The sequence below is a fragment of the Cyprinus carpio genome, chromosome B23 (assembly GCF_018340385.1).
Source record: "Cyprinus carpio isolate SPL01 chromosome B23, ASM1834038v1, whole genome shotgun sequence".
Lineage (NCBI taxonomy): Eukaryota > Metazoa > Chordata > Actinopteri > Cypriniformes > Cyprinidae > Cyprinus > Cyprinus carpio.
In genome coordinates, this window is record NC_056619.1 from 23798950 (window position 1) to 23821173 (window position 22224).

Here is a 22224-nt window from a genome sequence, read left to right on the forward strand (position 1 = left end):
CTATTGGCATTCGTTTTTAATGCACTATATTATTTATGCATTGTCCTCATTTGACCCTACCCAGAGTACGGAACATTCTGTTTTTAGGTCAAATCATACCAATTCTGTATTTTCTCTACAGGATTATTGGATTATAATATATACTGGTTATATATTATATATATATATATATATATATATATATATATATATATATATATATACGTGTGTGTGTAATTTATCCTAAATATTAAAATTTAATATTATATAACAATTTAACATTTAATGTTTTATTTATAATTTTTAATATAATTTTATTTTTACATTTATATGTATATTTTTATTAACTTTATTAAAAATGTAACTTTAGTATTTATACTTAAATACTATACTAATACTTTAGTATTTTAACTTTTTAGCATTATTTATCTATTTATTTTTCAAAGTGCAGCCCCCCATTATCTATTATATGTGATAAATTCAACAAAATATACTTTTTATTTCCACCAAACCCCTTACATTATTATAAAAATGATGTAAGCATAAACATTTTGAATGTAAACTTGCAAATTAAATTAGATTTGTGAAATGTAAATTTAACATGCATGTAGTCCATGTGCTACCCAAAAATAAAAATTTGGCATTGCATAATTCATTCAGATGTGATTTTTTGTGTTTAGTTGCATGGTGCCATCTAGTTTGGCATTGCACCCAACTTGTGCGTGTAGTTTTGGTGTGAAGGTTTTTTGTGTATGTGTTCAGTTGCATGATGTGATTTTTTGTGTTTAGTTGCATGGTGCCATCTAGGACATCAGTGGTGGTTTTCGTGTTGATGGTGAGTTGATGGGCTGCAGGGGCTCAAAAGCTGAGATACTGAGATGCTACCATGATCACCATGGTTGACTGGAGCCATGTCTATCTAGATAAAGACAACCAAGAAGGGCATTAGTTCAGTCCTCAGTGGGGGTCTCCCCTTGGGGAGCATACTTGGAAACCCTGGTTTAAACCTTCCCCATGTTTTCCGCCACACTGAGTGCCCAGTCACCATCACCCTATTACCATGCTGTGGCCTTCACAGAATGAGTCATCTCGGACTAATGGATGGGAACATTTCATCCCAAGATTAGAAGGGTGGCACTGTAAATAAACATCAAACTAGGGTGAATTCAGGAAAATCAAGCTACGATTTTCACCTCATCCATATAGCCAAGTGCAATTAAACAAGAGAAACTGACATACTGTTGGGGATTTGTCAGATAAGTCCTTCAAACAACGGTCACTAAGCATATTTTCAAGGTCATTGAGAATGTTTGGCATAATAAAGCTTGAGATCAGAGGTTAGATCTTTTGACTTGACTTATGATCTCTCAGAGACAGAGTGTACACTACAGTCAGTCAGTCTGTGAGGTCAGTAAGATGTTTTTTGAAAGAAATTACTGGTTTGATTCAGCAAGGATGCATTAAATTGATCAAAAGAAATCCATTATCAGTAAATGGTGTTTGTAACAATATAAAACTCCATAATCACGGGAAGAAGGAGGCGGGAACCGGCGGACACTCAAATAAAACTTTAATAAGCAAATAAACATAAAACAGCGCGACAGCCCCTCACGGGCGACTGTCGCACACAAACAAAACCCAAACACAAAATAAAACCCAGGCCTGGTCCTCTCTCGTCCTTCACTGTCGTCGCTCCTCTTTTGTATTCTCCCGATCTCCTCTGTGGGACTCGAGACCGGTGAGTGGAGCAGGTGTCGCTCATTTCCCAATCACTCCACCGGCCTCACTCCGTTCCCACGGCTCTCGGCCCCGCCCCACTCGTCACAGTGTTCTTTTGGGGTTTCTATTCATCAAATTGTCCTGAAAACAAAATGCATGACAGTTTCCCCAAAAAATATTAAGCAGCAAAAACTTTTCAACATTGATAGTAATAATAAATGTTTGTTGAGCAGCAAATAAGCATATTAGAATGATTTCTGAAGGATCGTGTGACACTGAATATGAGATTATTGATGCTAAACATTCATTTAAATTACATTTTAATATATATTAATGTTGAAAACCGTCCTTTTAAATTATACACTCCACTACCTCTGCCAAAAAATGCTTGGTTTAATATGGACAACAAACAGTTGGGTTAAATGTTTAACCCAACCTTCTTGGCAGTAACCCTGGGTCAAAACAACCCAATTGCTGGGTTTGTCCATATTTTACCCAGCGCTGGGTTGTATTTAACCCAGCATTTTTTATTTTGTATTTTAACCCAGTGTAGTGATATTTTACAATATTACTGTTTTTACCAAATTGTTAAGGCCATAATTGCAGCCTTAGTGAACAGAAAAGATTTTCAAAAACCTTTTAAAAAAAATCTTACCCACCCATGGATTTTAACATCAATGGAATCTTTCTATTCCACAAAAGGTTTTTTATAGTGGAAAAAGGTTCTTCAGATCATTAAAATGTGCTTTACACTTAAGAAAAAAATATTCTTTTAAGATCTGATAACTGAAAGGATCTTTGGAGAACCAAAAATGGTTCCTTTATGGCTTTGCAGAGAAAACCCGCATTTGAAACCTTTATTTTTAAGAGTGATGTTGAATTCTTTAGTTGCTTTGGAGGAAAGTTCTTGATGATACATTCTTCAGGTCAGTGTATTGGTTCTAGAGGACAAGTTAGGCCCAGTAGGTTTTTCTCTGAACCACAGGTTCTCCTATGACATGTGAAATCGTCTCTGGAAGCTTTATTTTTCACAGTGAAAGGCAGCGATTACATCTGAGGGTCGGTTCATCTTCACAGTCAGGCGTCTTTGATCAAGACCCAGAACTCCAGTCCAGCTTGCTTCCAGATAGATATTCCCCTTAAACAAAACCTTTGAATTCAGTCCCAGATGGGAGAAATACTCAGAGGGCAAAAATGAGAGGAATAATCTGGCAAAGCTACAGAGGGGAGCGGGGTATGGGATGGCAGAGGGGGTCGGCAGAACAGGCATATGAGCTGAACGAGTCCAGGACGACACAGAGCAGGTACTGGAGGAAATGTTTAGCAGACGCCTCTTGTCTGATGTAAACAAGGTCCATGATGCATTATCTCAGAAGAGCTCTGTGGAATAGGTTTTGGTAGGGTGATGTCATGCTCTGCAGATCAGCATGTCTGTGTTATAGAGGATCATATTTTAATGGGATTTGTGTAAATTTGGGGATAATAACCAGTTTGGGGGTGGCAAGATTGTTTTCTGTTTTAGCAATCCACTTATGCTCACCAAGGCTGCATTTATTTGATCAAAAATACAGTAATAACATTAATATTGTGAAAACACATTACAATTCAGACAGTTTTGGTTACATATATTGTAAAAAGTAATTTATTCCTGTGATGCAAAGCTGAATTTTCAGCATCATTACTTCAGTCTTCAGTGTCACATGATCCTTCAGAAATCATTCTAATATGCCGATTTGCAGTTAAAGAAACATTTCTGATTATTATCAGCATTGAAAGCCGTCTGGATTTTTTGATAAATAGAAGGTTCAAAAGAACTGCATTTGTTTGAATCAGCTGACTTGCAAGAATCTTTTGTAACATTATAAATATCTTTACTGTCACTTTTGATCAATTGAATGCATCCTTGAAGAACAAAAATATTAATTTCAAAAAATTATTTAATTTACCCCATTTTACCCAGTGTTGCCATAGAATACAGGCAAATTGTTTTTACTTTGATGAACATTAAAAGATGTCATAGAAAACACATTTGTGACCCTGGACCACAAAACCAGTCTTAAGTAGCACAGGTATATTTGTAGCAATGGCCACAAATACATTGTATGGGTCAAAATTTTCGATTTTTTCTTTAATGTGAAAAATCATTAGGATATTAAGTAAAGATCATGTTCCATGAAGATATTTTGTAAATACCATAAATATATTAAAATTTAAGTTTTGATTGGTAATATGCAATGCTAAGAACTTCATTTGGACAACTTTAAAGGTGATTTTCTCGATATTTGGATTTTTTTGCACCCTCAGATTCCAGATTTTCAAATAGTTGTCCTATCCTTACAAACCATACATCAATGGAAAGCTTATTTATCAGCTTTCATATGATGTACAAATCTCAATTTTGAAAAATTGACACTTATGACTGGTTTTGTGGTCCAGGGTCACATTTATTATTTGCATCATAAAATGTCATTTTGCTGTAAAGTGTGCAAGATATTGAAGTGTGTGTGCACGCGCATGTGTGTGTGTCTTAAAGGCGTGCGAACAGAGATAATACAGACACAGAGTTGTGCTCTATTGAGTTTGTGACCTAGATTGTGCTGCATTAATGCTGCTGTGTGCTAATGATGGCAGAGGAAGAGGAGCTATACGTCTATTCACTCACATTACAGTCAAAACTGCCTGCAGCATCCCAGCCAGACACACAGACACTCTATGTCTGTTCATAACCGAGACATGAATGTGTGTCTGCAATATGTGTAAATAGTATAGACAGACAGATAGACAGACAGATAGACAGACAGACAGACAGATAGATAGACAGATAGATAGATAGATAGATAGATAGATAGATAGATAGATAGACAGACAGACTTTAGATGACTATAGATAGACTCCAGTGACTGTGTTGGGGTGTAGATAGATAGATAGATAGATAGATAGATAGACAGACAGACAGACTTTAGTGACTATCTGGCTACTCCAGTGACTATGTTGGGGTGTAGAGGTGTTTGGTTTAGGCTAATGAATCAGGTATTTGGCTCCATTAAGTCCTTTTGTCTCTCACACAGTGATGCATTAGCCACTGGCAGATTGCAGCATTGTTTTGCTAATGCTGGGCTATTTGATCAGCCGCTCAGCTTATTTGGTCTTTACACCAGTAGCAGATTCTCTGAAAGCATTTGAGGAAGTCCTTAGAGCAGGTTTAGTTTTCAGCTACTGAGTTAAAAGTCTACATTCTTAACCAGCTCATATCAACTGAGGACTATTGTTTCACTTTGTGTGAAGAGATTATCTTGGTAAAGCTTAGAAAGTCAAGAGGATGTGCAATAATGCCTAAATCTAACTAACTTTATTGAAGTTTATGGTTAATAAGGGGGAAGAATATATGTTGTAAAACAATGTGTTTGTGTCTTTCACATGTCAACATGAATGATAAAACATGGTTACTGATGTACAAGTGATATTTTTGTAACATATTTTCTCTTTCATCTACAGCGCTATCTAATCTGGACATTGAGAGTAAGCTGAGTGGACATTATCAGGCTCCATGGCACCTGCAGAGAAATGTGTTCCTGCCATCGACTCGGCCCGCGTGTGTGGAAGAGCTGCATCGAAATGCCAAACCGAGCCTGCGCGCATTGTACAGAGGTTAGACGCACTTATAAATCACTACTGATCAGTTATCAATCACCCAGTGAACACCTTCTGAGCTCATCTAAGCAAAGTTGTTCGATCTAGTCAAAACTCTCCATTCACTGACAGTGAACACTGCCCTCTAGAGGACGAAGATAGAAGCATCAAAAATAAATAATGTTTTTTGTTTTTTTAAAGGACCAGTGTTATTTAAGTATTATTTATATACTATTACAGCTTTATTTTTATATTTTCGTTTTTAATTTTAGTAATGTTGTTAGTAAGGTTGCTTTATTTTTTCAGTTTCTGTTTGTTTTAGTCATTTTAGTGCATATTTTATTTCAATTAGTTGCCAAGGAAACTATTCTAATTTGCATGTGTAAGTTGTTGTTTTTTTCATTTCATTTCAACACTGTAAATGACAGGATAGAGCTATTAAAACTATAGTAATGTGAAAATGTATATTCTTAAAACAGAATAAATTTATTTGTATGTGTAATGCAAAGTGGGAAAAACAGCTAAAGAATGTCAGATGACAAAAATGATCCACAAAACAATTAAAAAAAAAAAAAAAAAATAACAAACAATTAAATCATAAAACATAAATGTCAAAAATTAGAACCAAAAGTAAAACAATTGAAAAAAGGACAAAAACAAAACAGCATTATGATTAATTATTATAATTATGATTTCATACAACTCATTTCTAAATGCTAGTGGTGCTTGCAAGCATCACTGTTATTATATTGTTTTTAGGTAAAGTTAGTGATTTGAGCAAACCCCAACAGTAAGTATTAGTCTTCAGTGGAACCCGTCCAGCACTATTTTCTGCTCAAGATATAATTGGTCATTTGGTAAAACTGATTTGTCTGTTGTGTGTGAAACTGCTCATCAGACCAGCAGCAGAGGCAGGAGGTCAGCGAGAGAGAGCGCAGGGTGACCATTTCCATCTCCATGGCTCCACCCATGCCCACCTACCCATCGCCCCGTGCCCACCGCAGACACCAGCAGAGAGACAGACCCCTCACCACGGTAAACATCGGCCTGCCAGCCTGCAGCTCTGATCTATAGTGTGATTGTAGACGGAGTGTTGTTGATGATGGTGTGTCTGTGTGTTTAGGAAAGGACAGAGAGAGACATAGAAACTCAGACAACACAAGCACAGGTAAACACACACCTGTGTGTCACACTGAAACACTGCATGGAGATCTTTGATTTTAGCTGAATGAATACCATTTTCAAAAAAGTATTTATTACGCAAATAACATATTTTACAAGAATATACTTTAGCACATAGTTAATGTGGTATTTATTTTAAAAGAATATACTTACAAGAATGTACTATTTTCGGAACCGTTTATGTAATGTTTTAAAATTAAATTAAATATGCATGTTATTTATTACTAAATTGCAATTATTGAACTTAAGAGTGTTAAGAGAGTGACCCACTTAAATTGTCATTTCTATTGAAAGTTGTATGTTATGTACGTATATAAATATATTTAAATATTGCTGCCGAACATTTATAGTACACTAAAATGTACTTTAATGTCATTTCTATTGAAAGTTGTATGTTATGTACGTATATAAATATATTTAAATACTTTTTTGAAATGGTGAAATTTGCAGTTCAGTACATTTACATGTAATTATTATATTAGCTTTAGCCTCTTAACTGTCATCCCCCTTTCTGGACATAGATATGAAAATACACAAACTTCATGAACACTTTGGAATGCATGCCTAAGGCTAGCATTAAAAAAAAAAAAAAATTAAAATGTAAAAACATTTTGAAAAGAAGTTTAAGTTTACTGTAAAGAAAATGCACTGTACTTAAAAAAAGTTAATTTTATATAAAACTGCATGTCTAAGTGATGTTCCAAATTTTAAGGTGATATCACAAAAATTGCAATCCCTGTGAGATTTTTTTAGTCCCTCTACCAAAAATACTCCACTGAACTCCACTGAATTTTTAAAATGCATTTTCCTGTCACAATATTATTATTTTTTTTTATTATTATATAAATACTGCAGTAAATTTTGTAATATTACACTTAACACTGCCCAAAAGGAGGAGGAGCCCGCTAAATGAATTTAAAGTACCATTTCCATAACACAATGTCAAATTTAAAAAGATGAATTTTGAGTATTTTAAACTTTCAAATTATATCTAATTTAGGATGATTACTAAAATATGTGATAGGGTAAAAGGGTAATAAAAAAAAGATAGCCAGGCAGTTAACAGGTTAAATGTAATATTGAATAACACACTACAGTTAAAATTATAATCAAATATTTTACAGGTGCTTTAGTATGCTAGTCAACACATCAAAATGTGTACTTTAATACTTGATAAAAAAGATTATCAAAACATAATGATTTAAAATGTATTTTTTTTAAAACAAAAACTTTCATTTGACATTATTAGAAAATGCCCTTTTTAAAAGTACTGACTGTAAGTGTTTTAAAAAAATATATGAATGTGTATTTACACTTATTAATTAAACTTTAAATTCACTAATATTATATTATCTGCAAGTATGTTTGCTTAAAAATATACTTTTAGAATTTTAAATATGCTGCAAGTGCACACTTAAAACAATTAAGCACACTTCTTTTTCACAAAGGTCATACCTTGCAAAGTATGTTATCAACATGCACGTACATCACAGTCATTTAGAGATTTTTGACATTTTCTTTGCACTGATGTTCATAAAATCATAATGTTTTAGATTATGCATTTATTTTCAGTCTCATAGTTTGTGTCTGTGACTCGCTGAGTAAAGCAGATGCAGGTAAACAACTATATTACCCAGGTTGCCAGTTTCTTTCTTTTTTTTCCCCATGTATCAGCAGTCATTTCAGTCAAATGATTATTTAATGATTATTTTGATCCAGCTGTTTACAAAACAGGGAGTGTCTCACTGGATGTCGTGCTTTAAGTTCATTAAGCACGCACTTGTTTGTACAAGGCTAGTCATTATGAAAATAACTCCTCTTTTGCAGCAAGCCATGTGGACAAACAACGTTCATTTCTTTGTTAAGCCTCCTATAATAACACTATTTATTTCAGGATGTTCATGGGTTGCTGACAGGTTTTCAGTCATCTGTGCTGGATTACATATCTTTACTTAGTACACCATGATTTAGAGAAATATTTCACCCCCCAAAAATGAAAATGTGCTTATTTACTTACTCTCAGGTCTTCCGAGATATATTCTGATGAGGAGTTTGTTTCCTCATCAGAACAGATTTGGAGAAATTTAGCATTCCAACACTTGCTCAGCAATGGATCCTCTGCAGTGAATGGGTGCCGTCAGAATGAGAGTCCAAACAGCTGATAAAAACATCACATTAATCCACAAGTAATCCAAATCACTCCAGTCCATCAATAGAAAAGAAAAAAAAATCCAACATTAAGGCATTTTAACGTTAATTCGTCACTTCTGGCCAAAATATGAGTCCATAATCCATAATAACTCTGTATGTGAATTGGGTGTTTTAAATGTTTCAGTGCTGCAGAACTGAGGACGAAGTTTTAATTATATATAATCAGCTAAATCTATATTATCACGTTTTGTTTTGACAAGCACAGTGACTCACAGCTGTTCTTTCAGTTCCAATATGGAAGCAGATGCACCCTCGTTGTGTTCATTTCTGTGTTCATGTACATCCTCACATTCATGTCCATCTTTGTGTTTGTATGTGTTGTAGTTCCAAAGCACCCGGTCCTCCTCCCCTACTGAGTGTTGTCATTTTTCCCCATGGAGCAGAAAGGTATTTTACCCCCAAATGTCTCCTAAATCCTACATTCACGCTGATCTAGAAACAGATTTGCTGTTTCCTTATCCAATCATAATCATGGGGATGAGGCCAAAACTGCTTCCAGATCAGTGCTTTAACAGAACATCTTACATAAATAAGATTTGGTTTGGTAGAACCTTCAAATCTTGTCTGTGTTAATGATATTTAACACTCATAAGTTTTATTATAAACATATAATCAGATATTGTTAACTTCTGAATGTAATCTTAACAGGACTCTTTTGTGTATGTCTAACATATATACTAACTATAATAAATAATATAACTAACTATTGTCTAACTATAATTCTTTAAAACTCCTCTTCTGATGCTACTACTTTCTAACATAAGGAGTACGCCTGAACTTTCATCTGGATATTCCAATGTCAATCCAAATCCAAGTCACTTTGAATTATCTTCATTATCTTTGCCCTTGTTTCTGACCCTGGTAATGCTGTATAAATCAACACTAGCACAGACTAATAAAGCACTGCCCTTCTCATAGCCTCTCCAGCATTATGCTCCTGAAATACTATGTGAAGAATGTCTACGGGAAGCACACACACACACACACACGGAAGTGCGCAGGTCTGAGGTTTCTTAATGACAGGGTTTCCAGGGTAGAGCTGCTGTCTGACTGTGTGTGTGTGTGTGTGTGTCTGTGACAGAAAAATATAATTACCCATCAGCTCCCGGCACTATGGCTTACCCACAAACCCCTGCCTGAGTTCCTGACTCCAAGATAGATGCTTTTAAGAGCGATCACTCTGTCATAAGTTCCCTTATGAAATTTTCTCTTCAGGTGTCACTTGCTGTTGCTTGTCTTTTCTGATCCATTTTAAGGCATATTTAAGGTCCAAAATGAATTTAAAGTTATAAAAAAATTTTTTTTTTAAAAACTTAAAGTTACTGGCTGTGATGAGTTTTGGCAACATAATGCATGCTTTTAAGTACAATGAAGAAATATAATCTAATCTCTCATTACACTTTCCTCTAGAAATTTATTTAGTTACACATAATAATGTAATAGATGGCATACTAATGAAAAAAATGTGCATATTTTTGTGCAGTTTTACTGATTCATACTGGCTCATCCTGTGTGGATGCAATGAACATGGAAGAATAAACGCTGCCATTATTTGCTAATTATTTTATATTTAAAAAAATATATATATATTATTATTACTATTATTTTATTATGGTCAAACTTTACAATTATGTCTCACTCTCTATTTATATAAAGCACTATTATTATTATTTTGTTTAATGTTTTTTATTTATTTATATTTTATTGACTTGTTTTTTAATCACTTGCCATTGCAAGATTTAAAAAAGTTACATTTTGGACTCTAGACATAGGTTTTGTATACATATTATAATGTTCACTTTCTCTGGTTTCCTTGTGCTCCTTTACGCTCTGTGTTTCTCTCTTTCTGCTGCTGAACTTCATGAATGGCATTCTTTCATTCCCCTGATGTCTAGTTTCTTTTCTAATCAAAATAGCTTTTGAACACGAGCCAGATGGAGAAATCAAACTGTCACATTTGGCTCTTTCCCAGCCCCCTACGTTCCCTCCTCTCTGGCTCATTTTGGCTCCATACACTCCTTTTTTCTTTTCTTTTTTTTCCTGCTTTGATCCCGTGTTTTTTAAAACTCCACTTCACCCCTTGCCCCTCATTTCAGTGCTGGCAAACAAAACGGTCATAAACTCCCTTTGATTCTGTCCGTCTCTTTTTGTGGCGCCTCCCTTTTTCTTTTCGTCCTCTTCTGGTTTTGGGAGAAGTTTCCGTGGTAACCCTTTTTTTTGCTGCTGTTTATTGTGAGAACCTCATTGGCCGGCTGGGAAAAGGACACACTAAGACTGAATATCACAGCTCGCTTTAATAATGTGCATGTTCATATGTGGCTGGTGACAGCCACTAAACTCTCCAAACCTCTTTAGTTAACACTCTGTAAACTCCACAAGGTAAGTTAACTCATTAGATTAACTGCTAAGTTAACTATCTGACAGTATTTAGCAAGTGTACTGAAAAGCTGAAAAGCTGTAAAGAAAGAATTGAACTTGAGTTGTGTTGTATACTTCATGAGAATATGCATTTGTTTTCTTGAAACTGTTGTGCACTAATGCATCTCCATTGCTATTTCCTTTGCATGTTTCAGTGCTTCTTTATGCATGTGCATGTAGAACTAAAAATGTAAATTTTATCCAGTTTTAAGTATGTTGTTCCACCTTTTTTCACAGACCTCATGAAATCAAAATAGATTTTTTTTGTGGGGTTTTGTCTATGATACATCTATAAAAGATTTCCCAACCGCAGTAACCTCATATTCATCACCGTAATGTTGTTCTAGGTTGCTCCTTCAGTGGATTCAGATTCAGAGGTGGTGGCTTTGGGCCACTGGCCGAAGTGCCCATTCCCGAACGTGCCCTCAACGCTGGACAAACAGACCAACTGGGCTGGAATCTTACCATTGCCCACCCCAGAGGAGAAGATGAAGACGGACTCTCAAATCATCACCTCATGCATCGTTCCCATTAACGTAACAGGTAAATGCCCCCTAGTGTTTGCTGTCGATAATGCATGCTGAGTCAGGGCTGAGTATGACACTTAAATGGCAGCAGCATATTTTTTTTGTAAAATATAATTTCATTGTTATAAGGAAAATTAAAGGTTGTATTCATTTTACTATAGCTCAAGTACATACTATTGGGCTCAAGTCTGGTGACGCTGTCACTACTAAAGGAGAACTTTGGTCCATTATAATCTAGTGATGTTTTAAATGTGTGTAAAAAATATATGTATATATATTTATAAATTGCTATCAGATTTCACAAACAATTACAAAGAAATGGCAAGTAACACATTGATTTAAACAAGAACTTTTGAAGTTTAGCTATTTTGTGTATCACGTGCAACTCAAACATTTTCAAATGATTTTAACAGATGTTATGCAATGATTAAAAGATTTTATTCTGAATGATTTTGGTTTGACTGTATATATAGTAGTATACTGATATAAGTGTTGAGACAATAAAAACATGATTTGCACCCAAATTACAACTTGTGTTATGACTTTAGCAAGCATTTAGCTAAATTTAATTAACCACCACCCCTTAACACAAACGTTGTTACAGCTGCTAAAAGTCCAATGCCCATAAAGCTTAGTAAACATTCATGAACATTTACAAATGATGACTAGTCTTAACTTGAGCAAAAACATGAGCAAATGATTAATAAATATTTGTAAAGGTGTGTAAATAGGGTGAATTCAGGTCATTCTGGACTCTTTTTTTTTCTTTTTTCTTTTTTGCCAGAGATGACTGCCCGTAAAGGTACTAATGATTAGTAAACATTTATAAACATTTACAAATGATGAGTAGTTTCAGCGATCGGGTAATGCAAAAACATAAACAAATGATTAATAAATGATTTGTAAAGATGTATAAACAATAGAATATATACTCTACAAACGCAGACCAAATATGTGACCCTGGAGCACAAAACCAGTCATAAGTAGCACGGGTATATTTGTAGCAATACCCAACAATACACTGTATGGGTCAAAATTATTGATTTTTCTTTAATGCCAAAAATCATCATGATGTTCCATGAAGATATTTTGTACATTTCCTACCATAAATATCTCAAAACTTAATTTTTGAAGACTAATATGCATTGCTAAGAACTTCATTTGGACAACTTCTTTGTCTCAGTATTTAGATTTTTTTGCACCCTCAGAGTCCAGATTTTCAAATAGTTGGATCTCGGCCAAACATTGTCCTAACAAACCATACATCAATGGAAAGCTTATTTATTAAGCTTTCAGATAATGTGTAAAATCTCGTTTTCAAAAAATTGCCCCTTATGACTGGTTTTGTGGTCCAGGGTCACATACTGTACAGTATGTGACCTTTACAGACTGTGATTGAGTGAGTAATATGTTAACATGAATAGTTTGTGATGTGCTTAAAATGACTAGTTAAGCTATTTTTTTCCACCACATTTTACAATGTTAGATAATATTGACATTGACATTTGTTAGCATTTGAAAGTACATTAACAAGTTTCTGTTAAAATCCTTTAGATTTTTGAAAAGTGCATGATGATATGAACTGGACGTTTGATGACATAAGCAATTTAATTTACATGAAATAATGATTGGTTAATTATTAGGTAGTATTTAAGTTCATTAGTAAACATTAACAAGCACATTATCTCATAATTCTAGCTTTGTGAATATATATTTACAAATGATCTGATAAGAATTATATACTGTTTATTAATGAAAGTTATTATCGAACAGTCTATGTTACACCTCATAACTAAATCTAATTGAGAGTATCATCATCTTGACCAAAGTTCTCCTCTGGCATCAATGAACAGAAGGATTACCTTGTGAGAACGCTGAATTTTGCGTGTGTTGTTTTCAGAGGAGGGCACCAACGCTACTTCCCCCTCAGCGATATCAGCTTTCCTAAGTGAGAGATCTTTTACATGTCCATTAAGTTTCCCCCTTCAGTATCAGTGACACTTCATTCCCTAACCATCACCATTTAGAATAATGTGCGGAGAGAAAGAAGAGATTGCCATCTCAGCCATAATAACACTCTCATTTTGGCTATTGTAGCTTTCTAATTTAATGAAAAAAGCTGTTTTGATTTTTACATTACTAGCACATGCTGCTATAAATCAGTGCTAAGTGGCCACTAACTCTATAAATGAAGAGTTAGTAGTCCCAAAACATAGATGGCTAAAGTAAATGTGTGATTTTTAAATTTCAAGTTTTAAAGGGTAGATTATAATTGCTTTAGACGCTTGCCGTTTTAGACCTTTTGCTAGTAAAAGCATGGGCTGTTCCACTGTTATTTTTTTTTTATTATTATTTTATTTTTTCATTTCTAGTTAAAGGTTGAATAAGGCCATGATCAGACCCTTTTTATTCCATGACATGTGATTAATGTTTTAACATACATATAGGTGAAACATGATTTTGAAAATTTCTTTCTTCAAGTTGTTAGAAGGGCCCAAACTGAAGAATCACCCAAATACATTAGAATAATAACAGTATTAGATACACTGGAAAAGTAGGTTAAAATCTGCAAGTCATGAAATTTGAAACAAAAAAGTTTTTAGTTGTCGTGGTAACTTACTTTGTGCCAGGAAATGCAAAGAGTCAAGAAAGCGTTTTGTGCATGCTAATCAGTTGCATTAGAATTACAAAGAGGCCAAATATATTTACTCTGTCCTTGATTGGAACGGGAAGTTTTGAGGTGCGTGTCAGCAAGGATTGAGTCAAAGACAGTGTTGACTGGAAATTGCGCATCACAGGCACAGTGGCGTAATTGGTGCTCAAAGGGCCAAGCCTTGCAATCACATGAGAGTCATGATGCATGACACTGGACAAACATCAAAATAAATAGAGCTCAAGAGTACAGCAGCAGACTGCAGTCTAGAGTAAGATTGGGGTCGGGTAGGACAGCAATACTCCCATTTTCAACCCTGGTTGTTTTCTGTTCTGACGTCCTGAATATGTCGCTCCTTCCACCTTGCATGATGTTGCGTACTGTCCAGTGTACTTTTGTGTCAGTTAAAATATTTTAACATGAATGAAAACCATCTTTTTTTGCATTTATGATTTTATAATACATACTTTTTTTTTTTCTGAGATGTGTTCTTAACCTTGTATGTTGATGCATAACTTGTGTAGAAAGTCAGACTTTTTATACATGTGATGTGAAAGTAGTTATATACTGTAAAACATAAAATTTATACTCTGTATAAAAATATATAAATATATATTAGTATTAGTATTAGTATTAGTATTAGTTAAGAAACATTATTTTCATCTTGACTAAAATATTGTATTAAGCATCAAAAATCTCAGTGGTTTATGAGTGTGAGAAACATGGGAGGGAGAAGTAGAAAAAAGTGGCTTGCACCCAACAGCTTCTAACATGTCTGGTGCTCTTTGCAGGGGTTGGGTTCGACAGAGAGGCCAGTGTGCGCTGCTCATTAGTCCATTCGCAATCAGTGCTTCAACGGCGAAGGAAGCTAAGGAGACGGAAAACGATCACTGGCATTCCCAGATGCGTGCAGCAAGATTTTGGTGTGTGAACTTGCAACATTCTTTTATTACTCTTTATGTTTTCATAATTTGTTTATTTGCAGTAAAGAATAAGGCATATAATAAGAGTAAATGGCATGTATAAAACATTATTTCTGAAAAATCTTTTATTGTTTTTTTAGATTCTGACGAGTCTCCAGTGGCCAGAGAACGTACAGTGATAGTCCATACCAATCCTGAAATTTGCCAAGAGGATCTCACACTCTCTCGTCTCAACACCAAGGACTCTGGTTGCCAGACAGAAGAATCCCTGATTGTTGGGGCTGCACCCTCACGTAGACGGATCAGATCACAAAGGGGGCAGGGCGTGACTGTGTCACTGTCCCATTCCGCAGGCAACATATCTTCTCTGCCTGACAACTCTGACACAATGTTCACCGCCTCAGTAGGCTCCCGTCTGCGTTCTCGAAGCCTCCCGCGTAAGGGAGGGCGACTGGTGGATGAAGGCCATGATGACAGTGATGAGGATGACGAGGAGGAGGAGGAGGAAGAACTGTCCCCATTTGAGGCAGAGGATTTCCTACCAGTCCCAGGGGAACATATTCTAAAAGATGATGAAGAAAGCACTGATGACCAGGCAATCCCAGAGGACCAGCATAACAGTTTGAAATTCAAGCAGCATTCTGGAAGTACAGAGCATGACTGGATAGAGAGGGGTCGATCCCATTTGCCTCGGAAAGCTGACATGGGTAGCTGTGAGATTTCCTCCAGTTCTGATACATTCAGTAGCCCCATTCACTCCGTTTCCAATGCTGGTGTGCTGACTAGCCAAATGGACCACAAGGAGGATCACCAGTCCTCGAGCGGTAATTGGAGTGGTAGCAGTTCTACCTGTCCCTCCCAGACATCAGAGACCATTCCTCCTGCAGCCTCACCTCCACTCACCGGATCATCCCACTGTGATTCAGAACTATCGCTGAATGCAGCTACCAATACTAATGATGACTCCACCAGTTTCATTATTGATGCATATCCTGGAGACCGATCACAAGGTCTCCGTAGCCATAGGACAGGTTCATTTACTTCCACTGTGACTGACATGCTTGATGATGCTGGAGTCAGCACTGCCAGTGAGGGTGAGTGGAGCTATCCACATTATAGACACAACATGCCTTGCAATCCCGACTTCAGTCCTAAGCACTCTAGGGCAGAGAATATACTAGAATGTCCCAGTTTTGCTAGCATAGCCACTTTTGAAAGTTTACCAGATAGGCCACCATCTGAAAAGGCTGACACCACCTCACACTATTCTGTAGATGCCGAGGGCTACTATACCTCCATGCACTTTGACTGTGGTCTTAAAGGTAGCAAAAGCTTCACGTATAACTATGCATCTGTAGAACAGCAGCAGGCAGAATATGGACATCAAACAAACACACTTGGGAGACGTAGTCTCTCTCTAAGTAAACCAAAGGTGAAGCCATCCCCACCAAAACGCAGCTCATCCTTAAAGAAAATAAGCAGCCATGTTGGACCTCCCAGTGACAAGAACGAACCAAAGAATGCTGTCGGTCAGAGCAAATCAATGTCTTCCGGTGAGAGAACACAGCATTTGGGGTTGAACGGAGGCTCCTCAAGTCAGCTGGAGAGTGAGGAGCCACTGGGGGCTTGGGGTGTTCAGAGTTCTACAGAGATTCCAGAAGTTGCTTTGTTTGGCTCCACAGAAACACATTCCTTCAAGGATGAGGGAGCTGTCCAGTCAGACTATGCAGATCTCTGGCTTCTTAATGACTTGAAATCCAATGATCCTTACAGATCGTTGTCAAATTCCAGCACAGCTACGGGTACCACTGTCATCGAATGCATTAAGTCACAGGAGAGCTCTGAATCCCAGACTTCTCAGTCAGGATCTAGGGCCACCACTCCTTCATTACCATCGGTGGAAAGCGAGTTTAGATTGCCTTCACCAGAAAAGCTGGTAGGTCTAGCATCACCTTCCAGTGGCTACTCAAGCCAGTCAGAGACACCAACATCATCTCTTCCGTCAACTTTCTTCCCAAACGCTCACCCAATGTCCCCTACTGGTGGCAAAAGGAAACCCAAAGTCCCAGAGAGGAAGTCCTCACTTGCTTCTTTGCAGCAGTACTCATCCAAAAGGGACCTGGAATTGCCTATCATACCTCCCTCCCATCTTGACCTAAGTGCCCTTCCCAATGTCAGCAAGCCCAAAACTCAAAAAAAACAGATGCACATTCTCCAACGAGAAAAAAAAAAAAGCAGCAGCTTCAGCAGAAACCAAGCATGAGAGTCTGGCAACTTCGGTTTCAAGTGATGAGCTGGCAGTCACTAGTCCTTTGGCCATCACTCCTACGGTACTTCGTTCAGTTCAACTACGTTCAGTTGGCAAATCTGGAGAAGGGAGCCACGATCGACCAATAAATGATACTGCCACTAGGCCTAAGTGTCCCACTGTGACTATCATTACCCCACCTACTCACAATAAACCCCATGAAACTAGGAAGCCTCCACCCTATAGACCCCTTTTCACAGAAACCTCCTCTCAGGACAATTGTGAATCACTGTTTACCCCAGTAGATGGACTAGCTGCTAAGAATATAGCAAGCCATTTTGGTGCAAGAAACAGATATGACCGATTAGCCCCATCACCTCTTTGGAGCATGACTGCTTTTAAGGCCCCGTCTGAGCAGGTGAACATTGATGAAGTGATGTCTGAGAATTCTCGAGAAGTTGCAGAAGAGGTGAGCCCCTCAAATAATTTATTTCCTCAGAGTAGTCTGGAAATGGAGCAAATCCAACCACGGAAATCTGAGCCAAATGAGGGAAGCCCTGGTCAGAATGGTGTAGGAAAGAGGTCAGATAGTCTTGACCAAGTGCCTGATATTGTCAATCAAAGATCAGAGACATTGCAAGCTTATCTAATCAGCAGTGCTGGAGAAGAATCTGTAACATCAGGTGTTCCAACCAGAAGTGCCTCACAGGAACTTGTAGAGGAAGGGTCAACACCAGACACAGAGGACTATTTCAGCAAAGGTTTGTTTGTGTAATATGTCTATTACTAAGTAAACTTGCTTCCATTTTGTGTAAAGTTTAGACATTTTGAATTGGAATGAGTTTCAGAGTTTCTATTTCAGAGTCCACACCAAGCGACCCAACTGTGTCCCCTCTGACAGACGAATCCAAAACCGAGGATGATAGTGTTTTTCTTTCACCAAGTAAAAGTCGCACAACAGAGGATCTCTTTGCCATGATTCACAGGTGTGTTTATCTGGTAGATTTTTGATGATCTGAGAAAGCACTGAAAATCGCAAAATGTTTATTGTCTTTTGTTTTGTTTTTTGCCATCTCAGGTCAAAACGGAAAATGCTGGGCAGGAAAGATTCTGGAGAAATGTCAGTGCGGAGCCGTTTAGAGGTTGTTTCTGGGAATGGCTCTGCTACTAATCCTGCAACCTCGCCAAGCACCCCAAACATATCTGCAAGTCCATCTGCTCAAACCGGGGCTCAGAGAACCCCGGGTCCAATTTACAGGAGTGTCAAAAAGTCCAGTACCTCAAATGAAGAGTTCAAATTGCTGCTGTTGAAAAAGGGAAGTCGGTCCGACTCCAGTTATCGCATGTCAGCTACAGAGATCCTCAAGAGCCCCATTGCACCCAAAAGCCCCGGTGAGCTCCTGATGGAGGGTTCTAGACAATTTGAGGAGCCACTCTCTCCTTTACATCAGCAACTTCCAGAGCAAACGCACAGCCCCTTTCCCAAATCGTATGCTGAGGGCTTTTCTCCAAAAGCTTTTCCCACATCTGCCTCAACTAGACAAGGCCGGTCAAGGATGCCGCCAGCTGCAAATAGCAGCCGCTACAGTACACGCAGTCGGCTGTACACTGCTCCCATGCAGGCCATATCAGAAGGGGAAACAGAAAACTCAGATGGAAGCCCACACGATGACCGTTCCTCCTGAAAAATGCATCTTGACTTTTAGAATTAGACACTAGACACAATCTTTGACATCAAGTCCATAATGCTGGGCACTTGGCATACTTAATTCTGTTCTTAAGAAGACCGTAAACAAAATACGTAGCATCTGTACCATTTTGTATCAAGAAGAACAAAACAGTCTAATAATGATTTTCAGTAGTGGTGTTCTAATAACTTCCATGAGCATATTTATTTTATGTGAATACTTTGTGTACCTTTCATTTTAGAATGAGAGTGGAGAAAACATGATAAAAATCCATCACTTTGTAATTACTCACAGTGACTTAATTGCGGATGCTTTTTATCACACACATTTAACATTGTCTAGAAAGATAAAAACAGTACTTTACTGGGCTAACTGTGAAAATGGGTCCAGATGGTATTAAAAGAAGGGAAAATCTTTCTTGTACATTACACGCAGACTGTTTATGGCAGACAGCTTGGGACAATCAAAGAGTGGCCTTTTGTATAGTTAGCTGTAGCATAAATGGGCTAAGTGCTTTCGAGTTAGCCCACAACTGGATCTTATTGGGCAAGAAATGTAGCTGTGTTGGAATATCCTGATGGCCAACCACTATTTTGCACTTCTTTTGGTACTGAAAAAAATGTCATTTTAAAATAATCTTACAAAAATGCCACAGAGGAAAAAGTGACATAAAAATAATTATCTATATACAGAATATAAATTTAAAAAAAAAAATTTATTTTTAATGAGATTAGCTTAAGAAGGTAATAGGCAAATTGTGTCCATATTTGGCATTTTTAAGATATTGAGCTTTTTATGCACCATCTAATAATTTTAAAGCAATGGTGTAATTAATGACCACATGATTCTTCGCTTTCATTCAGTATTTATCTTTTTTAAGCAAATTTCTCTAAAAAAAAAATCAACCCATGGTTTCTATATCAGTAAATTGATCTAAGAAAAATGACAACAGCTATAATACAGGCACTAAACGTATTCTGTGAATACTGTACCAACTGTTTCTCAAGTATATATATAATTCTGCTCTTTGTGAAGTGATTTTTTTGTTATTGATCACTGACCCACACAGCAGGACTAATACTGTGCAAGCGTTTTACAGCCAACTTGAAATTATGCTTCTACCGCAGTAGTTGTAGCTTTTCTATGTTTCACTTTAACAGATCAAATTAACTGCATGCAATAAAACTTAAGAGAGGAGCCAATATTGGTACATCATTTTTTTTAAGCGTATCAAGGAATTTGCCTCATTAGAATTGTAAGGCCATGAGCTGTTTTTGTCAAAAATCTGATTGAAACACTCTTGACAATCTTTTTCAAAGACATTTACATGTAGTAAACGGACTATGGCAGAATAAACTTGTAGAAGGATAAGTAGAAGTTTTTAGAAGTGTGTAGTGGAAGTTTTGGTCAGGAGGCTTTTGCAGTTTGTGTTGCTTTGGGTTTAAATCTGCAATGTTGAGAGGGCAATGAGGAAAGTTACAAGAAGGACTTAAAGTTTGGTATCGTCTTTGAAACTGATGGAAAACATATTCCTTTCTCAATGCTGTTGCTGATTGTAGCACAGACAGTAAGATATCCAAAGAAAGACTGCAGAGGTGTAGAGTCACGTCAGACTGAGAGACAGAGCAAGTCTGCAGTAAGAGGCTTTGCGTCTTGATAAAGACTTTGTTTTGCTGGAGCAACAAATAAATCTGTGCATATGAAGATGTGCTGCAAAGGATGCAAATCAAAGGAAAGAGGTTGTTAAAAAGGTTGCAAAGGACAGATGAAAAACATGGACTTGCACTACTGTTTGGTTATCGTTCAGCTTTTTTAAAATCAGTTTCCAAGAGCCACCTCATGTTTTTCATTTTGGTACTAATGCAAAAGGATTATTAGTATCTTGCTGGCTTTTATGAAATATTGGGCTTTGATACATTTAACGACTGCAGATTTATTTATGGATTTATGGACTTATGTTTTTCTTTTCAGAGGTTAAGCTTTAGTGGGTAAACACTGGTTTCAAAAGACAGACGAATTTAATGCAGAAAATAAAACCACTTATAAATAATATAAAAAAAAAAATATTAATGGCATAAGCTACTCTGTTAATGATCCTTTGAAACCTAATGGTGTCCAGTGGTGTATTTGGCATTTCTCTCCTTTGTACCATTGACCTTCTGGTGTGTTTGCAATTTACCTTGCTTGGTGAGATTTAGTCTTTGGATCAAGTATTTAAGCTGTCCTCAACTATCCGATCACTAACAACTAACTAGCTTTAGGTAAAGATGTTATACAAAGGGGAAAACACACATTTACAAATCTGAGCAATCTAAAAGTTTGCAAAGACTTTCACTATCCATCTCCAAGACAGAGGTAAATGATTTTGTAAGCTACCATTCCAACATTGTAAAGTCTAACCTTAAAATTTGCACTGATGTTTAGAATGTTTGTGAAGGTTTTCTCATTGTCTATTGCTGTACCTAAGGCTATTTAAACAGGAATACTTAACACATAGCAAAAGCAATTATGAATTGAAATCTCATATTGTTAAAGTTGAAGCATGCTTGGTGAATGGTAACATGCAAAGATTTGAGTACCAAAGGATTTCAGAGTCAGACAAACACTTGCTGTACTGAACACGCACAGTTACGTGATGTCTCTTCTGGTACTAGACTGAAGTCTTCAAGCAACTAAAATGATTTTTTGATGGGTTTTTTTTGTAAAAACTTGTAAATAGAATACCTTTTAAAATCGTTTCCAGGGTGTTTCTTATGTAAAATGTTTTCAAAGTTTACATTAATTATAAGCCTTTGTATATTTTTGATCTGTGCAACACTTTTGAGTCTTGTATTTATTTTTTAGTAATCTTTGTGGAAAGTCCCATTGTAAAATGTCTCTAAAACCATTTGCCAGCTTGTCTGGCTGTTTAGTAAATGTGCATAGAAGAGGCCAATAAATGTGACTGCTTTAAACACATAAACGCCTGTGTGTGTAAATGTTTGTTTATAAAGATAGGTGATAATGCTGAACTGGGTTGAAGTATGGTAAATTGTACCACATTTTA

At 36.7% G+C, this 22224-nt stretch overlaps 1 protein-coding gene across 1 annotated transcript in view; it reads left to right on the forward strand.

Annotated features, from left to right (window-relative positions):
• The window catches only part of nhsa (Nance-Horan syndrome a (congenital cataracts and dental anomalies)), a 104328-nt gene extending 82209 nt beyond the window's left edge, over nt 1-22119 (forward strand). The window contains 11 exon segments of the mRNA XM_042750197.1: nt 5194-5346; nt 6227-6363; nt 6452-6496; nt 9046-9108; nt 11487-11682; nt 13567-13614; nt 15111-15242; nt 15383-17475; nt 17477-18251; nt 18353-18476; nt 18569-22119. Of these exon segments, the coding sequence (XP_042606131.1) occupies nt 5194-5346; nt 6227-6363; nt 6452-6496; nt 9046-9108; nt 11487-11682; nt 13567-13614; nt 15111-15242; nt 15383-17475; nt 17477-18251; nt 18353-18476; nt 18569-19175 (4373 nt within the window). The 3' untranslated portion in view covers nt 19176-22119.
• Nucleotides 22120-22224: the final 105 nt, after the last annotated feature.